The sequence below is a fragment of the Rhinolophus sinicus genome, chromosome 16 (assembly GCF_057876585.1).
Source record: "Rhinolophus sinicus isolate RSI-liver-muscle chromosome 16, RSI-T2T, whole genome shotgun sequence".
NCBI lineage: Eukaryota > Metazoa > Chordata > Mammalia > Chiroptera > Rhinolophidae > Rhinolophus > Rhinolophus sinicus.
This window is the reverse complement of record NC_142516.1, coordinates 134336215-134355692: the sequence shown is the minus strand read 5'-3', so window position 1 is coordinate 134355692 and position 19478 is coordinate 134336215. Positions and strand designations below refer to the sequence as shown.

The following is a 19478-nucleotide window of genomic DNA, read 5'->3' as shown; positions in this document are numbered from 1 at the left end:
TATGCTGCATTTGTATTTTCTTTATTGTACAACATTTTGTCTTTCCTTGAGTTGGTAATTGCCTCATTTTATTTTCTCAGTTCCTATGTTTCTATTATGAATTCAGCCCCAAACTTTCCTGCAGGTAATCTGTCTGAGCCTTTTCTCCTCCTGTTTCAGTCTGGACTGGTTGAGCTTTAGGCCTGCCACACAATTGTTCTGGAAAAACCATTCTAAGACTTCCTTGCTTTTAGTTTAAACTAGATCTTTGGTTTTCTGAATCCTGTGTCTTCTTGTTCAGCATTTTTGTAGAGTACTTCATGGAGTAGTTGCTTAAGAAAAGATATGTGGGAGATTATTTTTCTGTAACCATTGAATGTCTGGAGATGTTTTGTCCTACTCTCACACACGGATTGATGGTGAGGCTCAGTATCTAATGTGGGAGTTTGAAAGGCATTGTTCCATCATCTTCCAGCTTCTAGAGTTGCTATTGCTCAATCCACTGCCATTCTGGTACTTGAGCCTTTGTATTAGATGTACACTCTTTTTTTTTTTCTCTAGAGGACTTTAAAAGTCCTCTTTATCCCTGGTATTTCTAAATGTCATGATTCATTGAGCTTGGCACTGTTTACTCTGAGAACTCATGTTCTTCATTTCTGGAAACTTTTCTTGTGTTATTTTTCTGATATTTTCTCCTATTTGTTTTCTTGATTCTCTCTTTCTATAATCCCTTTTATTCATATCTTGAAACTCCTGGGTTGATCCCCTGTTTTATCTTCTATTTCCCATCTCTATGTCATTTTGTTCAGCTTTCCAGGAAATTCTTTCAGCCTTATCTTAAAGCACTTGTATTGCATTCCTTACTTTTGTTCTTGTATTGTAAATTTCCAAATACTCTTTCTGTGCTCTAAACATTCCTTTCAATAGCTTTCAATGAATACAATATCTTATCTAATATTATATTTTTAAAAGCTTTTTTTATGTCTTTGTTATCTCCAAATTATTTTTTTTCTGTTTGTTTTGTACGTTTTTTGTCTCTGTTGTTCACATTTAGAAGCTTTTCTTAAATGCCTGCTGATGCTTGGCTGGCCATTTGAATTTAAGAGTGAAGCACAAACTTGGAAGCTCTCCTGTATGTATGGCCTAAACTGTGTGTGTGCAGGGCCTGTGATTTGTTGGTTCTCACTTTAGAGTTTTGTTGTGGGGAACTGTAGGTCTTTTTTTGTTGTGCTACTAGTTTCTTTGCATAGAAACCCTTCAGTCTCCTGACTGGGGGACATAAATGTAGTGCTCTAAGGCCTGAGGGTCTCACTGTTTACTCTGCAGACTTCCACTTAATCGTTTGGTGTCAGTGCCGTGCCTTACCACCCTGTCCTCCTGTGTGTCTGGCGTACTCAAGCCCACAGTCTGGCTCAAACCTTCTGTAGAAAATAAAGCTCTTGGCTGCTGCTGGAATCGGTGAGGGGCAGCCACCTGGATTTATGGCACAGAGAAGTGGATAACAATGTCCTTGTACAGACTTTTTACCAATTTCTGTATTTAACACAACTTCTGCAATGCAATGTGGAAGCACCCAGTGGCCCCAGTTCATGAACGTTTCTGGGTCCTGCCATGTGGATTGACTTGTTTCTTCCTGGCAGCAGGGTCTCAGCTTTTCTTCTCGCTGTCAAGCCAGGTTCCACCATTCATTTGCTTTCTATTATACCGAATGTTGATATATTTTTGTTTCCTTTACCATTTTCCTGCATGTGTTTATAACTTTTTTTAACTATAATTTTAAACTGACTTTAGAAAGGAGTGGAAATGATTTTGTGTGTTCAATCGATTATGTTTGGCTAGAAGTGGTCAGTGGTAATTCTTCACAAACATTCCAGGAGCTTTGTGGTTATCAGTATGGCATACCTTTCTTTAAAAACTTTTTTAAAAATTACATTTATTGGGGTGACAATGGTTAGTAAAATTACATAGGTTTCAAGTGTACAGTTCCGTAATACATCATCTATATATCACATGTGTGCTTACCCAGAGGCAGTTCTCCTTCCATCACCACATATTTGACTCCCTTTACCCTCTTCTCCCATCCTCCCCCTCCCCCCTTACCCTCTGGTAACCACAAAACTGTTGTCTGTGTCTATGAGTTTTTGTTTCTTTGTTTGTCTTGTTCTTTTGTTGCTTTTAGTTTTATATCCCACATATGAGTGAGGTCATACTATTCTCAACTTTTTCTGTCTGACTTACTTTGCTTAGCATAATAATCTCAAGATCCATCCATGTTATTGAAAATGGCACTATTTCATCTTTTCTTACGGCAGAGTAGTATTCCACTGTGTATATATATCACATCTCCTTTATCCAGTCATCTATCGAAGGACACTTTGGTTGTTTCCATGTCTTGACCACTGTAAATTAAGCTGCCATGAACATTAGAGTACATATATCTTTACGGATAAATGTTTTCAGATTTTTGGGGGTATACAGCCAGGAGAGGGATTGCTGGCTCCTATAGTAATTCTATTCTTAATTTTTTTTAAATTAAAGTTTATTGGGGTGACAATTGTTAGTAAAGTTACAAAGATTTCAGGTGTACAATTCTGTAATATATCATCTATATATTACATTGTGTGTTCACCACCCAGACTCAGTTCTCTTTCCCTTACCTTATATTAGACCCCGTTTACCCTCTTCTACAGCCCCCCTTTCCCCTTACCCTCTGATAACCCCTAAACTATTGTCTATGTCTATGAGTTTTTGTTCCTTCATTTGTTTGTCTTGTTCTTTTGTTGTTTTCAATTTTATATACCACGTATCCGTGAAATCATATGGTTCTCTACTTTTCCTGTCTGACTTATTTTGCTTAGCATTATAATCTCAAGATCCATCCATGTTGTCACTAATGGTCCTATTTCATCTTTTCTTACCGCTGAATAGTATTCCATTGTGTATATATACCACAACTTCTTTATCCATTCATTTATCTAAGGACATTTTGGCTGTTTCCAATGTCTTGGCCACTGTAAATAAAGCTGCAATGAACATTGGAGCACACGTGTCTTTATGTATAAATGTTTTCAGATTTTTTGGGTAGATACCCAGGAGAGGGATTGCTGGGTCATATGGTAATTCTATTCGTAATTTTTTGAGGAACCTCCACACTGCCTTCCATAGCGGCTGTACCAGTCTGCATTCCCACCAACAGCGTGTGAGGGTTCCTTTTTCTCCACAGCCTCTCCAACACTTGTTACTATTTGTCTTTTTGATGATAGACATTCAAACCGGGGTGAGGTGATATCTCATTGTGGTTTTGATTTGCATTTCTCTGATGATTAGTGATGTTGATCATTTTTTCGTATGTCTATTTGCCTTTTGTATGCCCTCTTTGGAGAAATGTCTCTTCAGGTCCTCTGCCCATTTTTCAATTGGGTTGTTTGTTTTTTGTTGTTGAGTTGTATGTGTTCCTTGTATATTTTGGATATTAGCCCCTTATCAGAGACACTGTTTGCAAAAATCTTCTCCCATTCAGTTGGTTGCCTCTTTATTTTGTCGATGGTTTCTTTTGGTGTACAGAGCTTTTAGTTTTGATATAGTCCCATTCATTTATTTTAGCTTTTACTTCCCTTGCCCTTGGAGTCAAATTCATGAAATGCTCTTTGAACCCAAGGTCCATAAGCTTAATAGCTATGTTTTCTTCTATGCAGTTTATTATTTCAGGTCTTATGCTTAGGTCTTTGATCCATTTTGAATTAATTTTGGTACATGGTGACAGATAGGAGTCTAGTTGCATTCTTTTGCACATGGCTTTCCAATTCTCCCAGCACTATTTATTGAAGAGGCTGTCTTTTCTCCATTGTATGTTTTTTGCTTCTTTGTTAAAAATTGTCCATATTTTTGTGGGTTTATTTCTGGGTTCTCAATTCTATTCCATTGGTCTGTGTGTCTGTTTTTCTGCCAGTACCATGCTGTTTTGATTATTGTTGCCCTGTAGTACAAGCTAAAGTCAGGGAGTGTGATACCTCCATTATTGTTCTTTTTTCTTAAGATTGCTTTGGCTATTCGGGGTCTTTGTGGTTCCATACAAATCTGATGATTTTTTTGTTCTGTTGTTTTTTTTTGAAAAATGCCATTGGGATTTTGATGGGGATTGCATTGAATCTGTATATTGCTTTGGGTAATATGGCCATTTTAACTATGTTGATTCTTCCAGTCTATGATCATGGAATGTCTTTCCATTTCTTTGTGTGCTCTTCAATTTCTTTTAAAAATGTCTAATAATTTTCAGCATATAGGTCTTTCACATCCTTGGTTAAGTTTATTCCTAGGTATTTTATTCTTTTTGTTGCAATTGCAAAAGGAATTTTCTTTTAATTTCTTTTTCTGAGATTTCATTGTTAGTATATAGGAATGCAATGGACTTTTGTACGTTGATTTTGTAGCCAGCAACTTTACTGTATTCGTTTACTGTTTCTAATAGATTTTTGGTGGAGTCTTTAGCGTTTTCTATATATAGCATCATGTCATCTGCAAAGAGTGTCATTTAACTTCTTCATTCCCAATTTGGATGCCTTTTATTTCTTTCTCTTACCTGATTGCTCTGGCAAGGATTTCCTACACTATGTTGAAAAGCAGAGGTGATAGGGGACAGCCCTGTCATGTTCCTGAACGTAGCAGAACAAAGGTCTTAAGTTTTTCACCATTAATTATGCTATTAGCTGAGGGTTTGTCATATATGGCCTTTATTATGTTATGGTATTTTCCTTTTATACCTATTTTATTACGTGTTTTAATCATAAATGGATACTGTAGCTTGTCAAACGCTTTTTCTGCATCAATTGATATAATCATATGATTTTTGTCCTTTATTTTGTTTATGTGATGTATCACATTGAGGGCTTTGCAGATGTTGAACCATCCTTGTGCCCGGGGATGAACCCCACTTGGTCGTGATGAGTAATCTTTTTAATGTATTCGATTTCTAGTCTTTTGTTTAGGATTTTTGCATCTGTGTTCATCAGAGATATTGGTCTGTAGTTTTCTTTTCTTTTGTTATCTTTACCAGGTTTCGGTATCAGGGTAATGTTGGCCTCATAAAATGAGTTAGGGAGTATTGTCTCTTCTTCAGTTTTTTGGAAGAGTTTGAGTAGGACAGGTATTAGATCCTCTTTGAAGGTTTGGTAGAATTCACTAGTGAAGCCATCTGTTCCTGGACTTTTGCTTTGGGGAAGGTTTCAGATGACTGATTTAATTTCCTTACTGGTGATTGGTCTATTTAGATTTTCCAATTCTTCGTGATTCAGCCTTGGAAGGCTATATGTTTCTAAGAACTTGTCCATTTCTTCTAGGTTATTGAATTTGGTGGCATATAGTCCTTCATAGTATTCTTGGATGATCCTTTGTATATCTGTGGATCCGTGATAACTTCCCCTCTTTCTTTTCTGATTTTGTTTATTAGTGTCTTTTCTCTTTTTAGCTTCATGAGTCTAGCCATGGGTTTGTCAATTTTATTAATCTTTTCAAAGAACCAGCTCTTTGTCACATTAATTTTTTCTGTTGTCTTTTTGTTCTTTATTTCATTTAGTTTGCTCTGATTTTTATTATTTCCTTTCTTCTGCTGACCTTGGGTTTCATTTGTTCTTCTTTTTCTAGTTCTTTAAGGTGTAATTTGAGGTTATTTATCTGGGATATTTCTTGTTTCTTGAGATAGACCTGTAATGATATAAATTTCCCTCTTAAAACTGCTTTCACTGCATCCCCAAAATTTTGGTAGGATGTATTTTCATTCCCATTTGTTTTTATGTATCTTTTGATTTCTCCTCTTATTTCTTCTTTGACCTGGTCGTTCTTTAAAAGTATGTTGTTTAGTCTCCACATATTTGTGGTTTTTCCTGCTTTCTTTTTGCAGTTGATATGTTATCCAATTTCAAAGCCTTGTGATTAGAGAATATGCTTCGTATGATTTCAATCTTCCTAAATTTACCGAGGCTAGTTTTATCTCCCAATGTATGGTCTATCATTGAGAATGCTCCATGTACACTAGAAAAAAATGTATAGTCTGATGTTCTAGGATGAAGTGCTCTATAAATGTCAATTATGTCCATTTCATCTAATGTGTTTTTTAGGGCTGCTATTTATTTATTTATTTTCTGTTTGGATGATCTATCCATAGCTGTCAATGATGTATTTAGGTCCTCTATTATGTGTTTTAGTCAATTTCTCCCTTTAGTTCTGTTAGTAGTTGCTTGGTATATTTCGGTGCTCCCTGATTGGGGGCATAAATATTGATGACTGTTATGTCTCCTTGTTGTATAGTCCCTTTTATCATTATGAAATGTCCATCTTTGTCCCTTGTTACCTGTTTTATCCTGTAGTCTGTTTCATCTGATATCAGTATGGCTACACCTGATTTTCTCTGGGTACCATTTGCTTGGAGTGTCAATTTCCACCCTTTCACTTTGAGTCTATGTTTGTCCTTGTAGCTGAGATGTGTCTCTTGGAGGCAGCATATTGTTGCGTTTAGTTTTTTTTATCCAATCTTCAACTCTGTGCCTTTTTATTGGTGAGTTCAGTCCATTTACATTTAGGGTAATTATTGATATGTGAGGATTTCCTATCATTCTATCTTGGATTTCTGTTAAGACTGTATCTTCATTGTTTTTTTTTGCCTTTTTGTTGTTGTCTATTATTTCTGTATGATGGTATTCTGTGATTTTTCACTGTTTCTTCTGTTATTGCATTATATATTTTAGTTCTGGATTTTTTTTTGAGTTATTACCATTAAGTTTATGTAAAAGAAACTTTGATATTTAGAGTATTCCATTTTCTTCAGCATGCTTACTTTCTCCATTCCCATATTCCGGTTTAGGCCTTTACTCTCCCCTCTTTTATGTTGTGGTTGTCACAAATTATCCCTATTTATGCTGTTCAAATCACCTCCTTCAGTATTTCTTGAAGTGCAGGTCGTGTGTTATAAAATTTCCCCAGCTTCTGTATATCTGGAAAAGTCTTTATTCCTCCTTCATATCTAAAGGATATCTTTGCTGGATATATTATTCTTGCCTCATAATTTATCTCTTTCAATAGTTTGAACATTTGATTCCACTCCTTCCTGGCTTGTAGAGTTTCTGCTGAAAAATCTGATGATAATCTAATGGGCTTTCCTTTGTAGGTTTCTGTTTTGTTTTCCCTGGCTGGCTTGAGGATTCTTGCTTTGTCATTAATTTTTGACAGCTTCAATACAGTGTGCCTTGGAGAAGGGCTGTTGGTGTTGAGGTAATTAAGTGTTCTATTTCCTTCTTGGATTTGAGGATCTGGTTTTTCCACAAGTTTGGGAAGTTCTCATCGACTATTTGTTTGAATATACTCTATGTTCCCTCTATTTGTTTGAATATACTCTCTGTTCCCTTCTCTCTTTCTTCTCCTTCGGGTATGCCCATTATTCTTATATTGCTCTTTCTGATGGAATCAGAAAGTTCTTGTAGAGTTCTTTCATTTCTTTTATTTCTCAAGTCTCTTTCTTCTTCCATCCGTGTCATTTCCAGATTTCTATCTTTGATGTCACTGATTCTTTCCTCCATCTGGTCAACTCTATTACCTAAGCTGGTTATTTCATTCTTCATTTCTTTTATTGAGTTCTTAATCTCCAGAGAAATTCTATTTGGTTCTTTTTTAAAATTTCAATCTCTTTGGCAAAATGTTAATTTTGTTCTTTGATTGTGTTTCTGAGTACATTAAGCTGCCTGTCTGTGTTTTCTTGCATCTCGTTGAGTTTTTTTAAGAACTGCAACCTTGAATTCTCTGTCATTTAAGTCACATATTTCCATGTCTTTAAGTTCCTTTTCTGGAGACTTTTCACTTTCTTCCTGAGCTGTCTTGTTACCTTGGTTATTCATGGCAATTAATGATTTATTATTTCTCTTCCTAGACATCTACAGGAGTGGGTTCTGCAACAGGTTGATAGAAAGAGGTCTTCTTTTTGTTTTCCAGTAGGTATTCGTCGAATGTTTTATTTTCTCTCTGACTGCAGCCTTTTATTCTCTCTCACACTGTAGTGTTATATTTTCTCTGCACTATTCTGGCTTCTCACACAATGGGGGGATTCCCTAGAAGGCAGGCTTCTCCTCTGTGAACAGTTCACCTGGGTCATTGGGCCGCCCGCCTCCGTGAGAAAATGTAGAGAGCTTTTGACATTCCAAAGCTCTTCCTGCACCAGATTCAGAGCCCGTGTGTTTCAGCAGTTCTGTTTACTACTGCAGGGATCTGCCCAGATAAGTGGGGACAGGGACGGGGTGGGTTGTGGGAGGTGGCCCAGAGCAATGGTGATGACCACCACCACAGCCGGTCCTGCTTCCACAGCTCCCTCCCCTTTGCCAGAACTAGTTGGACTGTGAGTCCGTGTTTGTGGACCACAGTTCTCATAACTGCAAATATTCTGTTCTTTTGATCTGACACTGCTACTGTTCTGCTTCTAACACTGGGCAGGTGGGGGCGGGGCGAGCTCTGGGAGGGTAGGAGGGGGCAGCTAGTCTCAGTGCCTAAGGCTTCCATTCTCTGCTCGGCAGTGAGGGCTTAAACCACCGTTTTCAGCCTTTTTCCCTCAGTCTTTTCTCCGAGGTCTCTGCCGTGAGCGTTGGGTTCAGCCGTGTTATATGCTGTCCCCTCAGCTCTGTGGGCCATAAGTGGAGCCCTAGCAGTCTGAGTTCTTCCCTCTCCTGCAGCTGCGGTAGTTTCGGGATGCAGCAAGCTTGGAGCACTGAGCTAGGTCTGCGTCCTGCACCCGTGCAGCTCCATCTCCACACTTCTCCCTTCCCTCCTCCCCTGCTCGCGCAATTTTCCCACCTTTAGGTATATTCAGTAGTGTGCCTCTTCGTCTTGCCTGTCTGCTATGCAAGGAGTCCTTTGTGGAGTTATAGTTGTTCAATTTGCTGTAAATTCTAGTGGAGATTTCAAGAGGCTCACCTCACACTGCCATTTTTGTGATATCATCTATTCTTCATTTTTTTGAGGAACCTCCACACTGCCTTCTAAAGCAGGAGCACCAATCTACATTCCACCAACAATGTATGAGGGTTCCTTTTTCTCCACAGCCTCTCCAACACTTGTTACTATTTGTCTTGTTGTTGATAGCCATTCTAACAGGTGTGAAGTGGAATCTCATTGTGGTTTTTATTTGCATTTCTCTAACGATTAGTGATGTTGAACATTTTTTCATATGTCTATTGTCCATCTGTGTATCTACTTTGGAGAAATGTCTGTTCATGTCCTCTGCTCACTTTTTAATTGGATTGGTTTTTTGTTGTTGTTGTTGAGTTACATGAGTCCCTTATATATTTTGGATATTAGCCCCTTATTAGAGGCAATGTTTGCCAATATCTTCTCCCATTCAGCTGGTTGCTTCTTTATTTTGTCGATGGTTTCTTTTGCTGTTCAGAGGCTTTTTAGTTTGATATATTCTCATTCATTTATTAGCTTTTACTTCCCTTGCCTTTGAGGTCAAATTCATAAAATGCTCTTTGAACCCAAGGTCCATACGTGTAGTACCTATGTTTTCTTCTATGTAGTTTATTGTTTTAGGTCTTAATATTTAGGTTCACTTCCCATTAATTTGTAGCTCTCTGGAATTCACCTTTGCCCCTTTGGGTCCTGGCCTCCCAGGGGGTCCTTAGAGAACCCCTAATTGCCAAGTTGAGTGATCTAGTCCCACATTCATTCTTAAACTTTGCAGCATTTGAGATTGAGGAGCATTTTCTCCATTTGAAACACCTTCCTACTATGCTTTCTGAGACACTGGGCTGCTTGGCTTTTCCATCTGTGACTCTGATGACTTTTGTAATAACTCTTCTTCCTCTTACCCCAGTGCTCTCTTGGGTCTCTCATTTCTTCTCTCCTCTGTACTTTACTCTTAACTGCGCTCATTATCTGTAATCAGATGGGTCACAAATCTGATTACTAACTTAGCCCCATTCCCGCCTTTCCCACCAGATCCTTCTTACATTCCTTTAGCAATTCCACGTTGTTGGTTGTATAAATGACTGGCCCTTGGCTAAAGTACATCTAATACAAGCTACTTCTAAGCACCCTGTCTAGGTCATTGGAAGAATGGTGGCACCATTCGAATAAGCAGGTCAGGAGAAAGAGATGGTTTTTAAGAGTGTTGGTTTGGGACAAGTATAATGAGTTACCTGTTCTCATTTTAGCTTTAGAAATATGGCCAAACATCATGGGGAGGCTACCAAGGAGTATAATTTGTGAGCAAAAAATATGGCTTAGATGACTTTAAGTGGAATGAAACTTTAAGTTTCTACCTGAATATAAGGCATTATTTAAGATCGCTGAGCGAGACCTAGACGGCCCAGCTCCTAAGTTTCTAGGTCTCTGACCAGTAAGGTGAGAGTTGAGAGTAATATTCTACTCTTGGAGGATAAGTTGTTGCTAAAAACAAAACAAAACAAACCCACAAAACAAACAAAAAAATCCAAAGAAGTATTTTGTTTGTTTATTGTTTTGTTTTGTTTTAGTTTAGGGTCTAGCTATTCCGGTAGCTGAGATCAAGGGCCCGAGGCCATAGCATTCTCCTCCCATGGTAACTTGTGATTAGGGAAGAGAAGAATGAGCACAGGGTGGGATTATTGGAGGTGAGCTTTGCTGGCTCCCCAGCCCTGCCCAGCGTGGTTTAGGCCTGCAGACTGCACTTTGCACTTTCGATGGAACACTGACCCTCTGGCAGCTCAAAACCAGATTTTGTGGTCACACAGTTAGAAATCAGGACCCAGGATTGTATCCATAGCACTAGCAGCTGCCCCAGCTGCTGTTTGGGGCTTCTTCTCCCTGCCACAACCACTGTGTGCGTTGCAGACTGAACACAGTCCAGGGTAGAAATCCCTGGGGTCCAGGCACTGTTAGTGTAGGGGGAGGCTGGAGGGGGGAGAAGTGGTGATTAGTCCCAGGCGACTCTGGGGCCAGCACCCACCCCAGCCGCCTGTGGAGGAAGCATGGTGGGGGGTTGCCCACGTATCTACAGGCGCAGGGAAATCAACCTTGGATGGCTAATCGCCTAGCCAAACGCGGGTAATCTGCATCCCTAAAATAAACCCTTGGAAGAGGGAAAGATGTTAGTAATTTCTGGCCATATGTGCCTCCTCCTTCCCTACTTTCCCCACCTCAGAAAAGAAAGTGAGCCAAATGGCAAGAAATAAAGAGTCTAATGCAGAACACATTTCCATCATTTGATTTCCTCTCTCTCCTTGCTGTCCCCCCACTTATGTAAACTAAGTTCCTTTACACGGTCATGGCAAAGGACCATTAACTTTTGATTTGAGTTGTGATTATAAGTAACACAATAAAAAAAGCGAAATAATTTCCACTGAAGCAATATCATTTTAAACCCAGTCATGTTATAGTAGGAAAGAGTGTGGTCTTTGGGGTTAGGTGTGTGTTCTAGTCTTGATTCTATGTCTTACAATGGTGACCTCATGTTATCATTACTTAACCTGAGTCCTTCCCCTTGGTTGTAATAAAAAATGATGGTGATTCTTCATATGGTTGCTGTTGAGCATGAAATCAGGAGCCACACCTACAGCACCGATCCTGTGCTCATAGACAGCCTGACACGCGGTGGGTACTCAAAAAATGATGGCTCACATTTCTGCAGAAAAGATGCGGCCCACATTGTTAGCTGGGGCAGGCATTCATTCGCCTCACCTGGTGATATAATCAATCACTGGCAACACTTGGTTCCCAGACTTATACTTTGGGAAGTAGTTTGGGACTCATCCAACATGTGGGGCCACTTCTCAGAGGGTCTGTGAAAGGAGTAGAATTGTTCTGACTGCTTTGCCTCCCTGCAGGACTCTTTGCTGCCCTTCTTTGTGGTTTCTCCCAGTCCCATTTGCTCTCTTTGGCAGAGGGGAGGCAGAGATGGAGACTTGACTTTGCCTGGGCCTGGCCAGTGAGTTTCCTCTGCTGGTCCCTCACTCAACCCCACTGAGAACTTTTTTCATTGGGCAAGCCACAGACTGGAACAGTTGAAATCTTTTCTTGAGTGAACCCCAGGTACAAGGTTTGTAAACCAATAAGGGAAGCTAAACCAGGTGTGGGCCTGTTTGGGCATGTCTGGGGTGAGGTCCTGGAGGGGTGCTTTCTGCTGCTTTCTATTCTGCACTCCCCCCTGCTGGTCCCACTCTGCTCTGTCCACATTGGGGGTGGGAGTCGAGCATAATCAGGAGTACTGGGCAATAGCTGGTTCGGGCTGGGGGGAGAGTTAAAGAAAGGAACTCGTGGGGGAGCTGTGCTCTGCTCACTCCTTGTGTGCTGGGAAACTGGACAAGCTTGCAAGGTCAACACTAATCCTCAGCAAGAGCATTCTGCTACTCAGGGCCCTGAACCTTCTGCCACCCTTGGGAGTGCTGGGCCTTACAGTATTATATAGGGTTAAATGGGCTGCAAGGTCTGGAGCTCTTTCTGTAAGAAAAAAAAGCAGTGGGAGCATGTTTAGTTTACTGACTTTGACTCATTCATTAAAGATTTGTTCCTAGGATTTTTATCCCCTCTTCCCTATTCTTGGGTTAAGCAAGGGTGTGTTTTCTAATCAACTAAATATTAAATACTAAAGCCTTTACAAATGCAGTTTTTCCTTTGCCAGAATAGTCTTTTTCAACCAGGAGGAACTCTTTTACCATTTCATAAGTAAAGTCATTTTGAAATGTGGGTGAAACTGGGAAGAGTCTGAACTCCCCCTTATTTATATCTTGGTCCATTTAATCTGTACTCTAAATTTGGGGTTCATTATAAAGAATTTTGCAACCATAGAATCAGCATGGACAGCACAGTGATTAAAAGTGTACATTTCAGACATGTGTTTCAATTTAGGATTAGTGACTTTGGGCAAGGAAACTTAACCCTCTATGCCTCAGTTTTCTCATCTGTTAGATGGGGAAAATAATTGTACCATCCTCATGGAGTTGTTAGGTTTAATTGAGGAAATGCATAGAAAATACTCAGTACACTTCCTGTCATGCCGTATGCTTTCATAATTGTTAGCTATTGTTATTGAGTTCAGATTAAAGCCTTTCCTCATGGAGTGTGGGTGGAAGTTTTGAGTTGTTAAAAAGAGGAGGCTTAGTTATTTAGAATTCAGAAGAATTCAGAGGATGGACAAATTATCTGGTGACTAGCGTCTAGAAAATTATTTCCAACATCTTTGGAAATATCTAGGGCTGGCTGGTTTAGAGGGGGGTTGTTTGTAACAACGATGCCATGTGTTAATGCATTTACAATTTATAGAATGACTCCACACTGATTTACCTTCATCATTGGCCCCTGTATAGCAGTCACTAAAGTATCTGGTCCACACATTAACATGAAAACAATGTTTACTCAGGGTCTATAGAGACATAGAAAAGAGAAGGCAGAGATGATGGACATGCTGGCTTGGGAATGTGCTGAGAACAGAAGCCCATGCACCATATTAGATTGTAGGAGAGATCACCACCTGAATTTATCTATTAGGACGTCACCAGGACTTGCTCTGATCTACCAGGAATTCAAAGTAGAGTGTGGTTCTGTGTGGGTCTACTCAGTGGATAGAATATTTGTGGCACCCACTAGAGGCTGATTAGGGGCTAACAGAATGTTAGCAGTACCTGCTGTGAAAACTCCTTAGAGGCACGCTGGTGGGGGTTCTAATTTCTTCAAATGCTGAAGTTGGACATTGACATTTAATGTATCTGAGCATGACAATTTGAAGCATCCAGTAACTTTTCCTTGCTGGATGTACACACATAAATTCTGTCTGTCTTGTTTATAGAACACAACTTTCAAGGAATTTTAGGACCTTTGGATGTTAAAAAACTAAACCAATAACTTTCTCTTTAAAAAAATACGCAGGCTAAGTTTTTCTTTGAATGCAGAGCTCTGTAGCGTTAGATTGTATGGATTATATTGGACTTTGTGATCCCCTTCTTCTCTTAGTGCATTGTATTATATTCTGAGTCGCTGAGTTAAAAAAGAAAGCTACGATTTGGTTTTGCAAATGTGTTTGAGACTCTTATGGTGCCCTGTGGCAACTATTGAAATACAGTTAGGCACAAATCTAGGGGCAGCATCCGTACGTAAAGGTAATGGAGATCTTGGTTCTTATTTCTAAAACTGCCCTCTTCTTTTGCTTGCTCTTTGCCTTTCATTTCACCCACCTCTCGACCATAAGTGTAGGTTATTGTTTTAGATGAAAAGCTGTGTTCTAAAATGCTTTCTCTCCCCCCTTCTTTCCTTTTCCCTTCCCTGCCCTCACCATCTCTAGCACTCAGGATGAAAATAAAAGAAGTGAAAAAAGAAAATGGTGACAAAAAGATTGTCCCCAAGAAGAAGAAGCCCCTGAAGTTGGGGCCCATCAAGAAGAAGGAACTGAAGAAGCTTGTCCTGTACCTGAAAAACGGGGCTGACTGTCCCTGCCACCAGCTGGACAACCTCAGCCACCATTTTCTCATCATGGGCCGGAAAGTGAAGAGCCAATACTTGCTGACGGCCATCCACAAGTGGGACAAGAAAAACAAGGAATTCAAAAACTTCATGAAGAGAATGAAAAATCACGAATGTCCCACTTTCCAGTCGGTCTTTAAGTGAATCTCACCGGGTGGGTTGGGGAGGGAGCATGGGTTGGGGTGAGGGGTGGGGGCTGAGCAGACAACCCTGGAACTCACTGCTCCTTCTGTGGGTAGAAGACATTGTAATCCAGTTGGCTTTCCTCTTGCAGCATCCCCACTCTTCCCCTCCCTAGCCGTGCTCCAGACCCCAGTATAGCCAATATTTAAAGCCACACACCAGGTAAGGAAAACCATTTAGATTAGGAAGCCTTCTAAGATCTGCAATGTGGAACACCATGGCAATAAATAAAAGGAGGTGAAAAACCATTTCAACCAGTGACACAGTCACCCAGAGACACAATCACTACAGAAGACGATTTTGCCAGTAATAAAAGGGGGTTAGGCAAAACTAAGAGACAGCAGCAAAAACTAAGTTCTGCAATTTTCTTTGTGTCATCACAAATTGCTTGTGGCTCTATCTGTGCCTTTGGAACTAGAAAATTGTAACTGTTGGTAAGACACATTGCTTTCAGTTGCAGAGTAATTTCTCTTTCTGTCGGCTTTAGACAGAAACACACACACACCATACTTAAAACTTAAGCTCAGTTCCAGAAAGTAATAGGTGCAGGGAGGAAAGCACAAGAACAGTATGTAGTAGTGAAAACAAAGGGAGGTCATGCCTGCTCGGCCTTTCCATGTGATTGTCTTTTGCTATGAATCAGCCAGTCTCAGATGCCATGTGAGTGGCAGTTAACATCAGCCCCAGTGCATGATCTAACCTCCAGACAATGTGGAGGGTGGCACGTGCCCGCCTTTGTGTGAGGAAAAGGAAACACCATGGTACCAGACCCATGGCCTAAGAGAGATGATGATTTTCAGACTTAGAAGGCAATGGTTAGTGGTTTTCAAAAAGCATAGTTAAAGAAGAAAAAAAGAAAAAAACATTTAGATCAGTCCAGCATATTGCTAGTCAGGGTGAACTAATTGAGTGAAGAGCTTAGTATTCTAGTTTCATTGGTTTGTTTGTTTCACATTTTTAAAAAAGAACAATAAAAAGCCCACTGACTTTTCAAAGTTTGTTTAAAAAAAAGTCTGCAGTGAACATTTGAAAGGCATCCTAAGAGCAGGGTCTCTTGGTGCATTGGAGGCTACTTTCTAGCAGAGCAGTGCTGTTACTAGGCATTTTGGGTGGAAGCTGGATTGGCCTGGTAGCATAGCCATGCTTTGGGCCCAAAACAATGCTAACCAACCAGAGCTCGCCGTGCTTCCCATTCTTTTCTTTCCTGTGAAGAAATTGATTCCTTTAAACTTGATTGGCTGTAGAGCAAAGAAATTAAGAACAGCCAGCCTCCCTTGTCCTCCTGCATTATATATATATATATATATATTTCTGCAGAGGAAAAGCCACAGTATTCCCATTCAAGGAGAGAGTTCCAAACGCAACACATCTCTGCAGTTTTTCCTGAGTGCCCTAAGGTATTTCTCAAAACCCTTGTGTTTAATAAGTGATGTATATAAACCTGTTCACTTAAGCAACTTTATTCCTCTTGTTCAGTGTGTAGGAAGTAATTCTAAACAATCAATGTTAATTTCTTCCCCGCAGCCTGATTCTTAATTTTCGGTAACACCTCTAGGACTTTAGTGATTATACCTCTGGGCGAATGGCTGTACCCAGTCTGGTTGTTGCATTGAGGCTGGGCAGTGTTATCCCCATGGTTTTGGCTTGGCACAGAAACAGTGGAAGATTCTGTTAACTTCTCAAGACTCTAGTCTGAAAATCAGCCTGCCAACTTTGTTACCTACCTGAGGGTTATCCTGATGTAATTAACCTTTCACAATTAGTGATCCCATCATTTACCTTTTTTTTTTTTTTTTGGTTCTCTCTGACCTTTAATCATAAAGCGTTGGGGACCTTAAGTGATTTACCTGTAATTTTGGATTTTTTAAAAATGTGTATATATATTAGTTAATTAGAAATATTCTACGTTCCTATTATCAACTAAAATTCCGAGCAATTTCATGAGTGCATGGATCTGGGTCTTAGTTTTTGTTGATTAACTGAAAAGTTCAGTGATCATATGTATCTGATGTATCTCCTCGTTTTGACAGAGCGCATCATGTAACAGGGCCCTCTGTCCAAGGCAGTGGCCTTGGGAGCGGGGTTTATGTGGGGTATTAGCAGTTACTGCAGAAAGATTATGGGAGAATAGGTGGTCATGCTGTGCAACTCTAACTGGGAATTCTCAGGTAGAAGGGACATTTTCAGAAAGAGTTCAAAACAAATTGGAAATGTGAATTGTAGCTGCATGTTTCACCCCAACCACAGACTTTGAGTTTTACTGTGGATTTGAGAGATCCACCAACTTTGCAACACATCAGCAATTTCAGGGAGGTTATGGACCCAAAGCTGCATTTTTATCACAAACCTTTGTATTTCTCAACAAAGGATATAACCAAACCAATGTGCAGACTCATTGGCATGGTCATTGGTTTCCAAAAGAGGAGGTCTGTATGTGATTTGGTAATTATTGCTAGTGCAAAGGTCATGTTTGTAAAGGTTTAAAAAAACATTCTGGGTAGAATCTGAGGTCACTGGCAGAACTCAGCTCAGTCTTTGAAAAGTATTAGTAGTTATCTTAGAAGAGAGCAAGCAAAGTGAGGATTCCAAGAACATTTACCTTTAAGAATGTCCACAGTTGGCTCTTGATGCCACTGAATTAGCACCAAGGTCTCCCCAACGCAGAATCCAATCAGAGCTCCAACTGCATCTGTAAAGTGTAGAAACACCTTTTCCCAAACCTCAGATCTGTGCTTCTCACCAGACTCCAGGTAACTAGTTGCTCTGTTGATGCAGTGGGCTCAGGTCTGTTTTAGAAGCACGCCTTAGGTGGCTCCCATGGAATGATGGACTGGCCATTCTGACCTGTCACCAGCAGATACATAGGACACAGACGAAATTCCTGTTTCCTCTAGTTCCTTCATGTAGCACTCCTTTTAGAGTCTAAATCTTTTACAAAAGCTTTGAATACTGTGAAAATGTTTTACATTCCATTTCATTTGTGTTTTTTTAACTGCATTTTACCAGATGTTTTGATGTTATCACTTATGTTAATAGTAATTCCCGTATGTGTTCATTTTATTTTCATGCTTTTCCTGCCATGTATCAATATTCACTTGACTAAAATCACTCAATTAATCAATGATAATGTGAGTTGTGACTTTTTCCCCCCAGTGATACACCACTCACCTTGTTCCACTGCACACATACCCCCACCCCCCCACTTTTTGATTTTTTTCAGTGATGTTTTCTGATTTCTGTGTAATAGCTTTCAGAGGGTAACTGTGAATGTGTGGGCTGGAGACGCTCCTGGAGGCACCCCAGGCTACCCTCACCCCCATCCCACGTTTCCCATCTGCTCCTATGAATAGCTTCCCGCACTGTTTCTCCTGGCTGTGTGTGTTTCAGATCAGAGAGAAGGTTAAATACTTGCTCTACAAGAATGTATTTTTCAATCCTGCCTGAGTTTCTTTTCCTGGTTTCAGATGCTATTTCTCCTCCAGCCAAGTCAATGTTAAAATTACCAACTAAAATTTGTAAACACTCTGGTATCTGGAATCTTAGACCCACAGGAGAACTTAGAGAAGACCAGGCCCACCCCTTTAATTTACAGATGGAGAAATTAAGATGTGAGATGGCTAGGCGTTCCCAAAGAGTTTGACCTAGGAGCTCCCAGGTCAATGGCATTGCTGGAACTAGAACCCAGAGCCCCTAAATTCCAGTCACGTGGGAACAACATGCGACTTACCACTGAATGTCCCTTTGGACTGGAGTGTGGCCCTTGCCAAGCCCAGGCTGTTTCATATTAGTTTATGTGCGTCTTGCCTAAGGAATTGTTCAATGTGACTTTTAATTCTGTAAGCAATTATGATGACAACTTCAGTGATGTCATTCCCGATTAACAAGGCACTTCCAAACCTCAGACAACTGGCAATTTTACCTAGAAGTGAGGAAATACTCCCAAGTCACACAAAACCACACCTAAGCACAGAGACACCATTTTTCAGGCATGGTATGAGGACTTGTAAAAATTCCATTAAAGTTGTGCTCTAGTATGGAAAGATTTTCCCATGTTAGTGTACCTGATGGGTGAAATGACATGCTAGCCCAGCCAAGGAAAATACTGACATTTCCTTTTCCTTCCCCTGTGGTTAATAAGAAGAAAACTCTCTTTTAGGCTAGGTGTGGATGTCATTGTCACTCTCATTGAAGCTCCATCACCATGACCCATAATTTCCTATTGCTGTTTTGAAATTGTGTTTTTTAACACATAGGAAAAGGACGATGAAGTGTGTGCAAAGGCATCTTGGCTTCAGCTGTTGGAGTCACCCTGGAGTTTGTGGTGTCCAGGGGTCGGGACTGCTTGTACCTTGGGCCTAAGAGGGGCTGGCAGCACAAAAAACAGCAGCCTTGCCCTCAAGCTCTGTAGCACCCACATTTCTTCAGAGAAATATACAGGTGCTCTCCTACCCAGGGACAGAAAGAGGTGAAGGGTGACTATGTTAACCAAGTTAGGTTGGTCTAACTTCTCAGGCCATCTCCCCACAATGTGTCCAAAATGCCAGCAATGTACTGTTGGTCCTGAGAAATAAATCTTCCAATAGTAGTCAAAGGAAATAGAATCATTCTTAAATCTTAGTATGTCTCACCGAGGGGAACTTGCCAATGTGCAGTTTCTGGCTTCTACCTCCTATAAATTTGGATTTGGCAGGTTTGCCATTGGAGCCCTAGAATTCAAACTTAGAACTAGCATTAGAACTAATAGATGCCAGCAGTTCACTGGCTCTTACTTTGCAAAACATTCTAGTAGGACATAAGTGGCTTAGGGATGAGAGGCAGGAGGTTATTTCGGTATCTCCCTTCTGTCTCTC

General features: G+C 40.2%; 1 protein-coding gene across 1 annotated transcript in view; it reads left to right on the top strand.

Annotated features, from left to right (window-relative positions):
• The window catches only part of SFRP1 (secreted frizzled related protein 1), a 48859-nt gene extending 31110 nt beyond the window's left edge, over positions 1-17749 (top strand). Inside the window, exon 3 of the mRNA XM_019742135.3 lies at positions 14267-17749. Within this exon, the coding sequence (XP_019597694.2) occupies positions 14267-14589 (323 nt within the window). The 3' untranslated portion in view covers positions 14590-17749. The remainder of the gene's footprint in view (positions 1-14266) is intronic.
• Positions 17750-19478: the final 1729 nt, after the last annotated feature.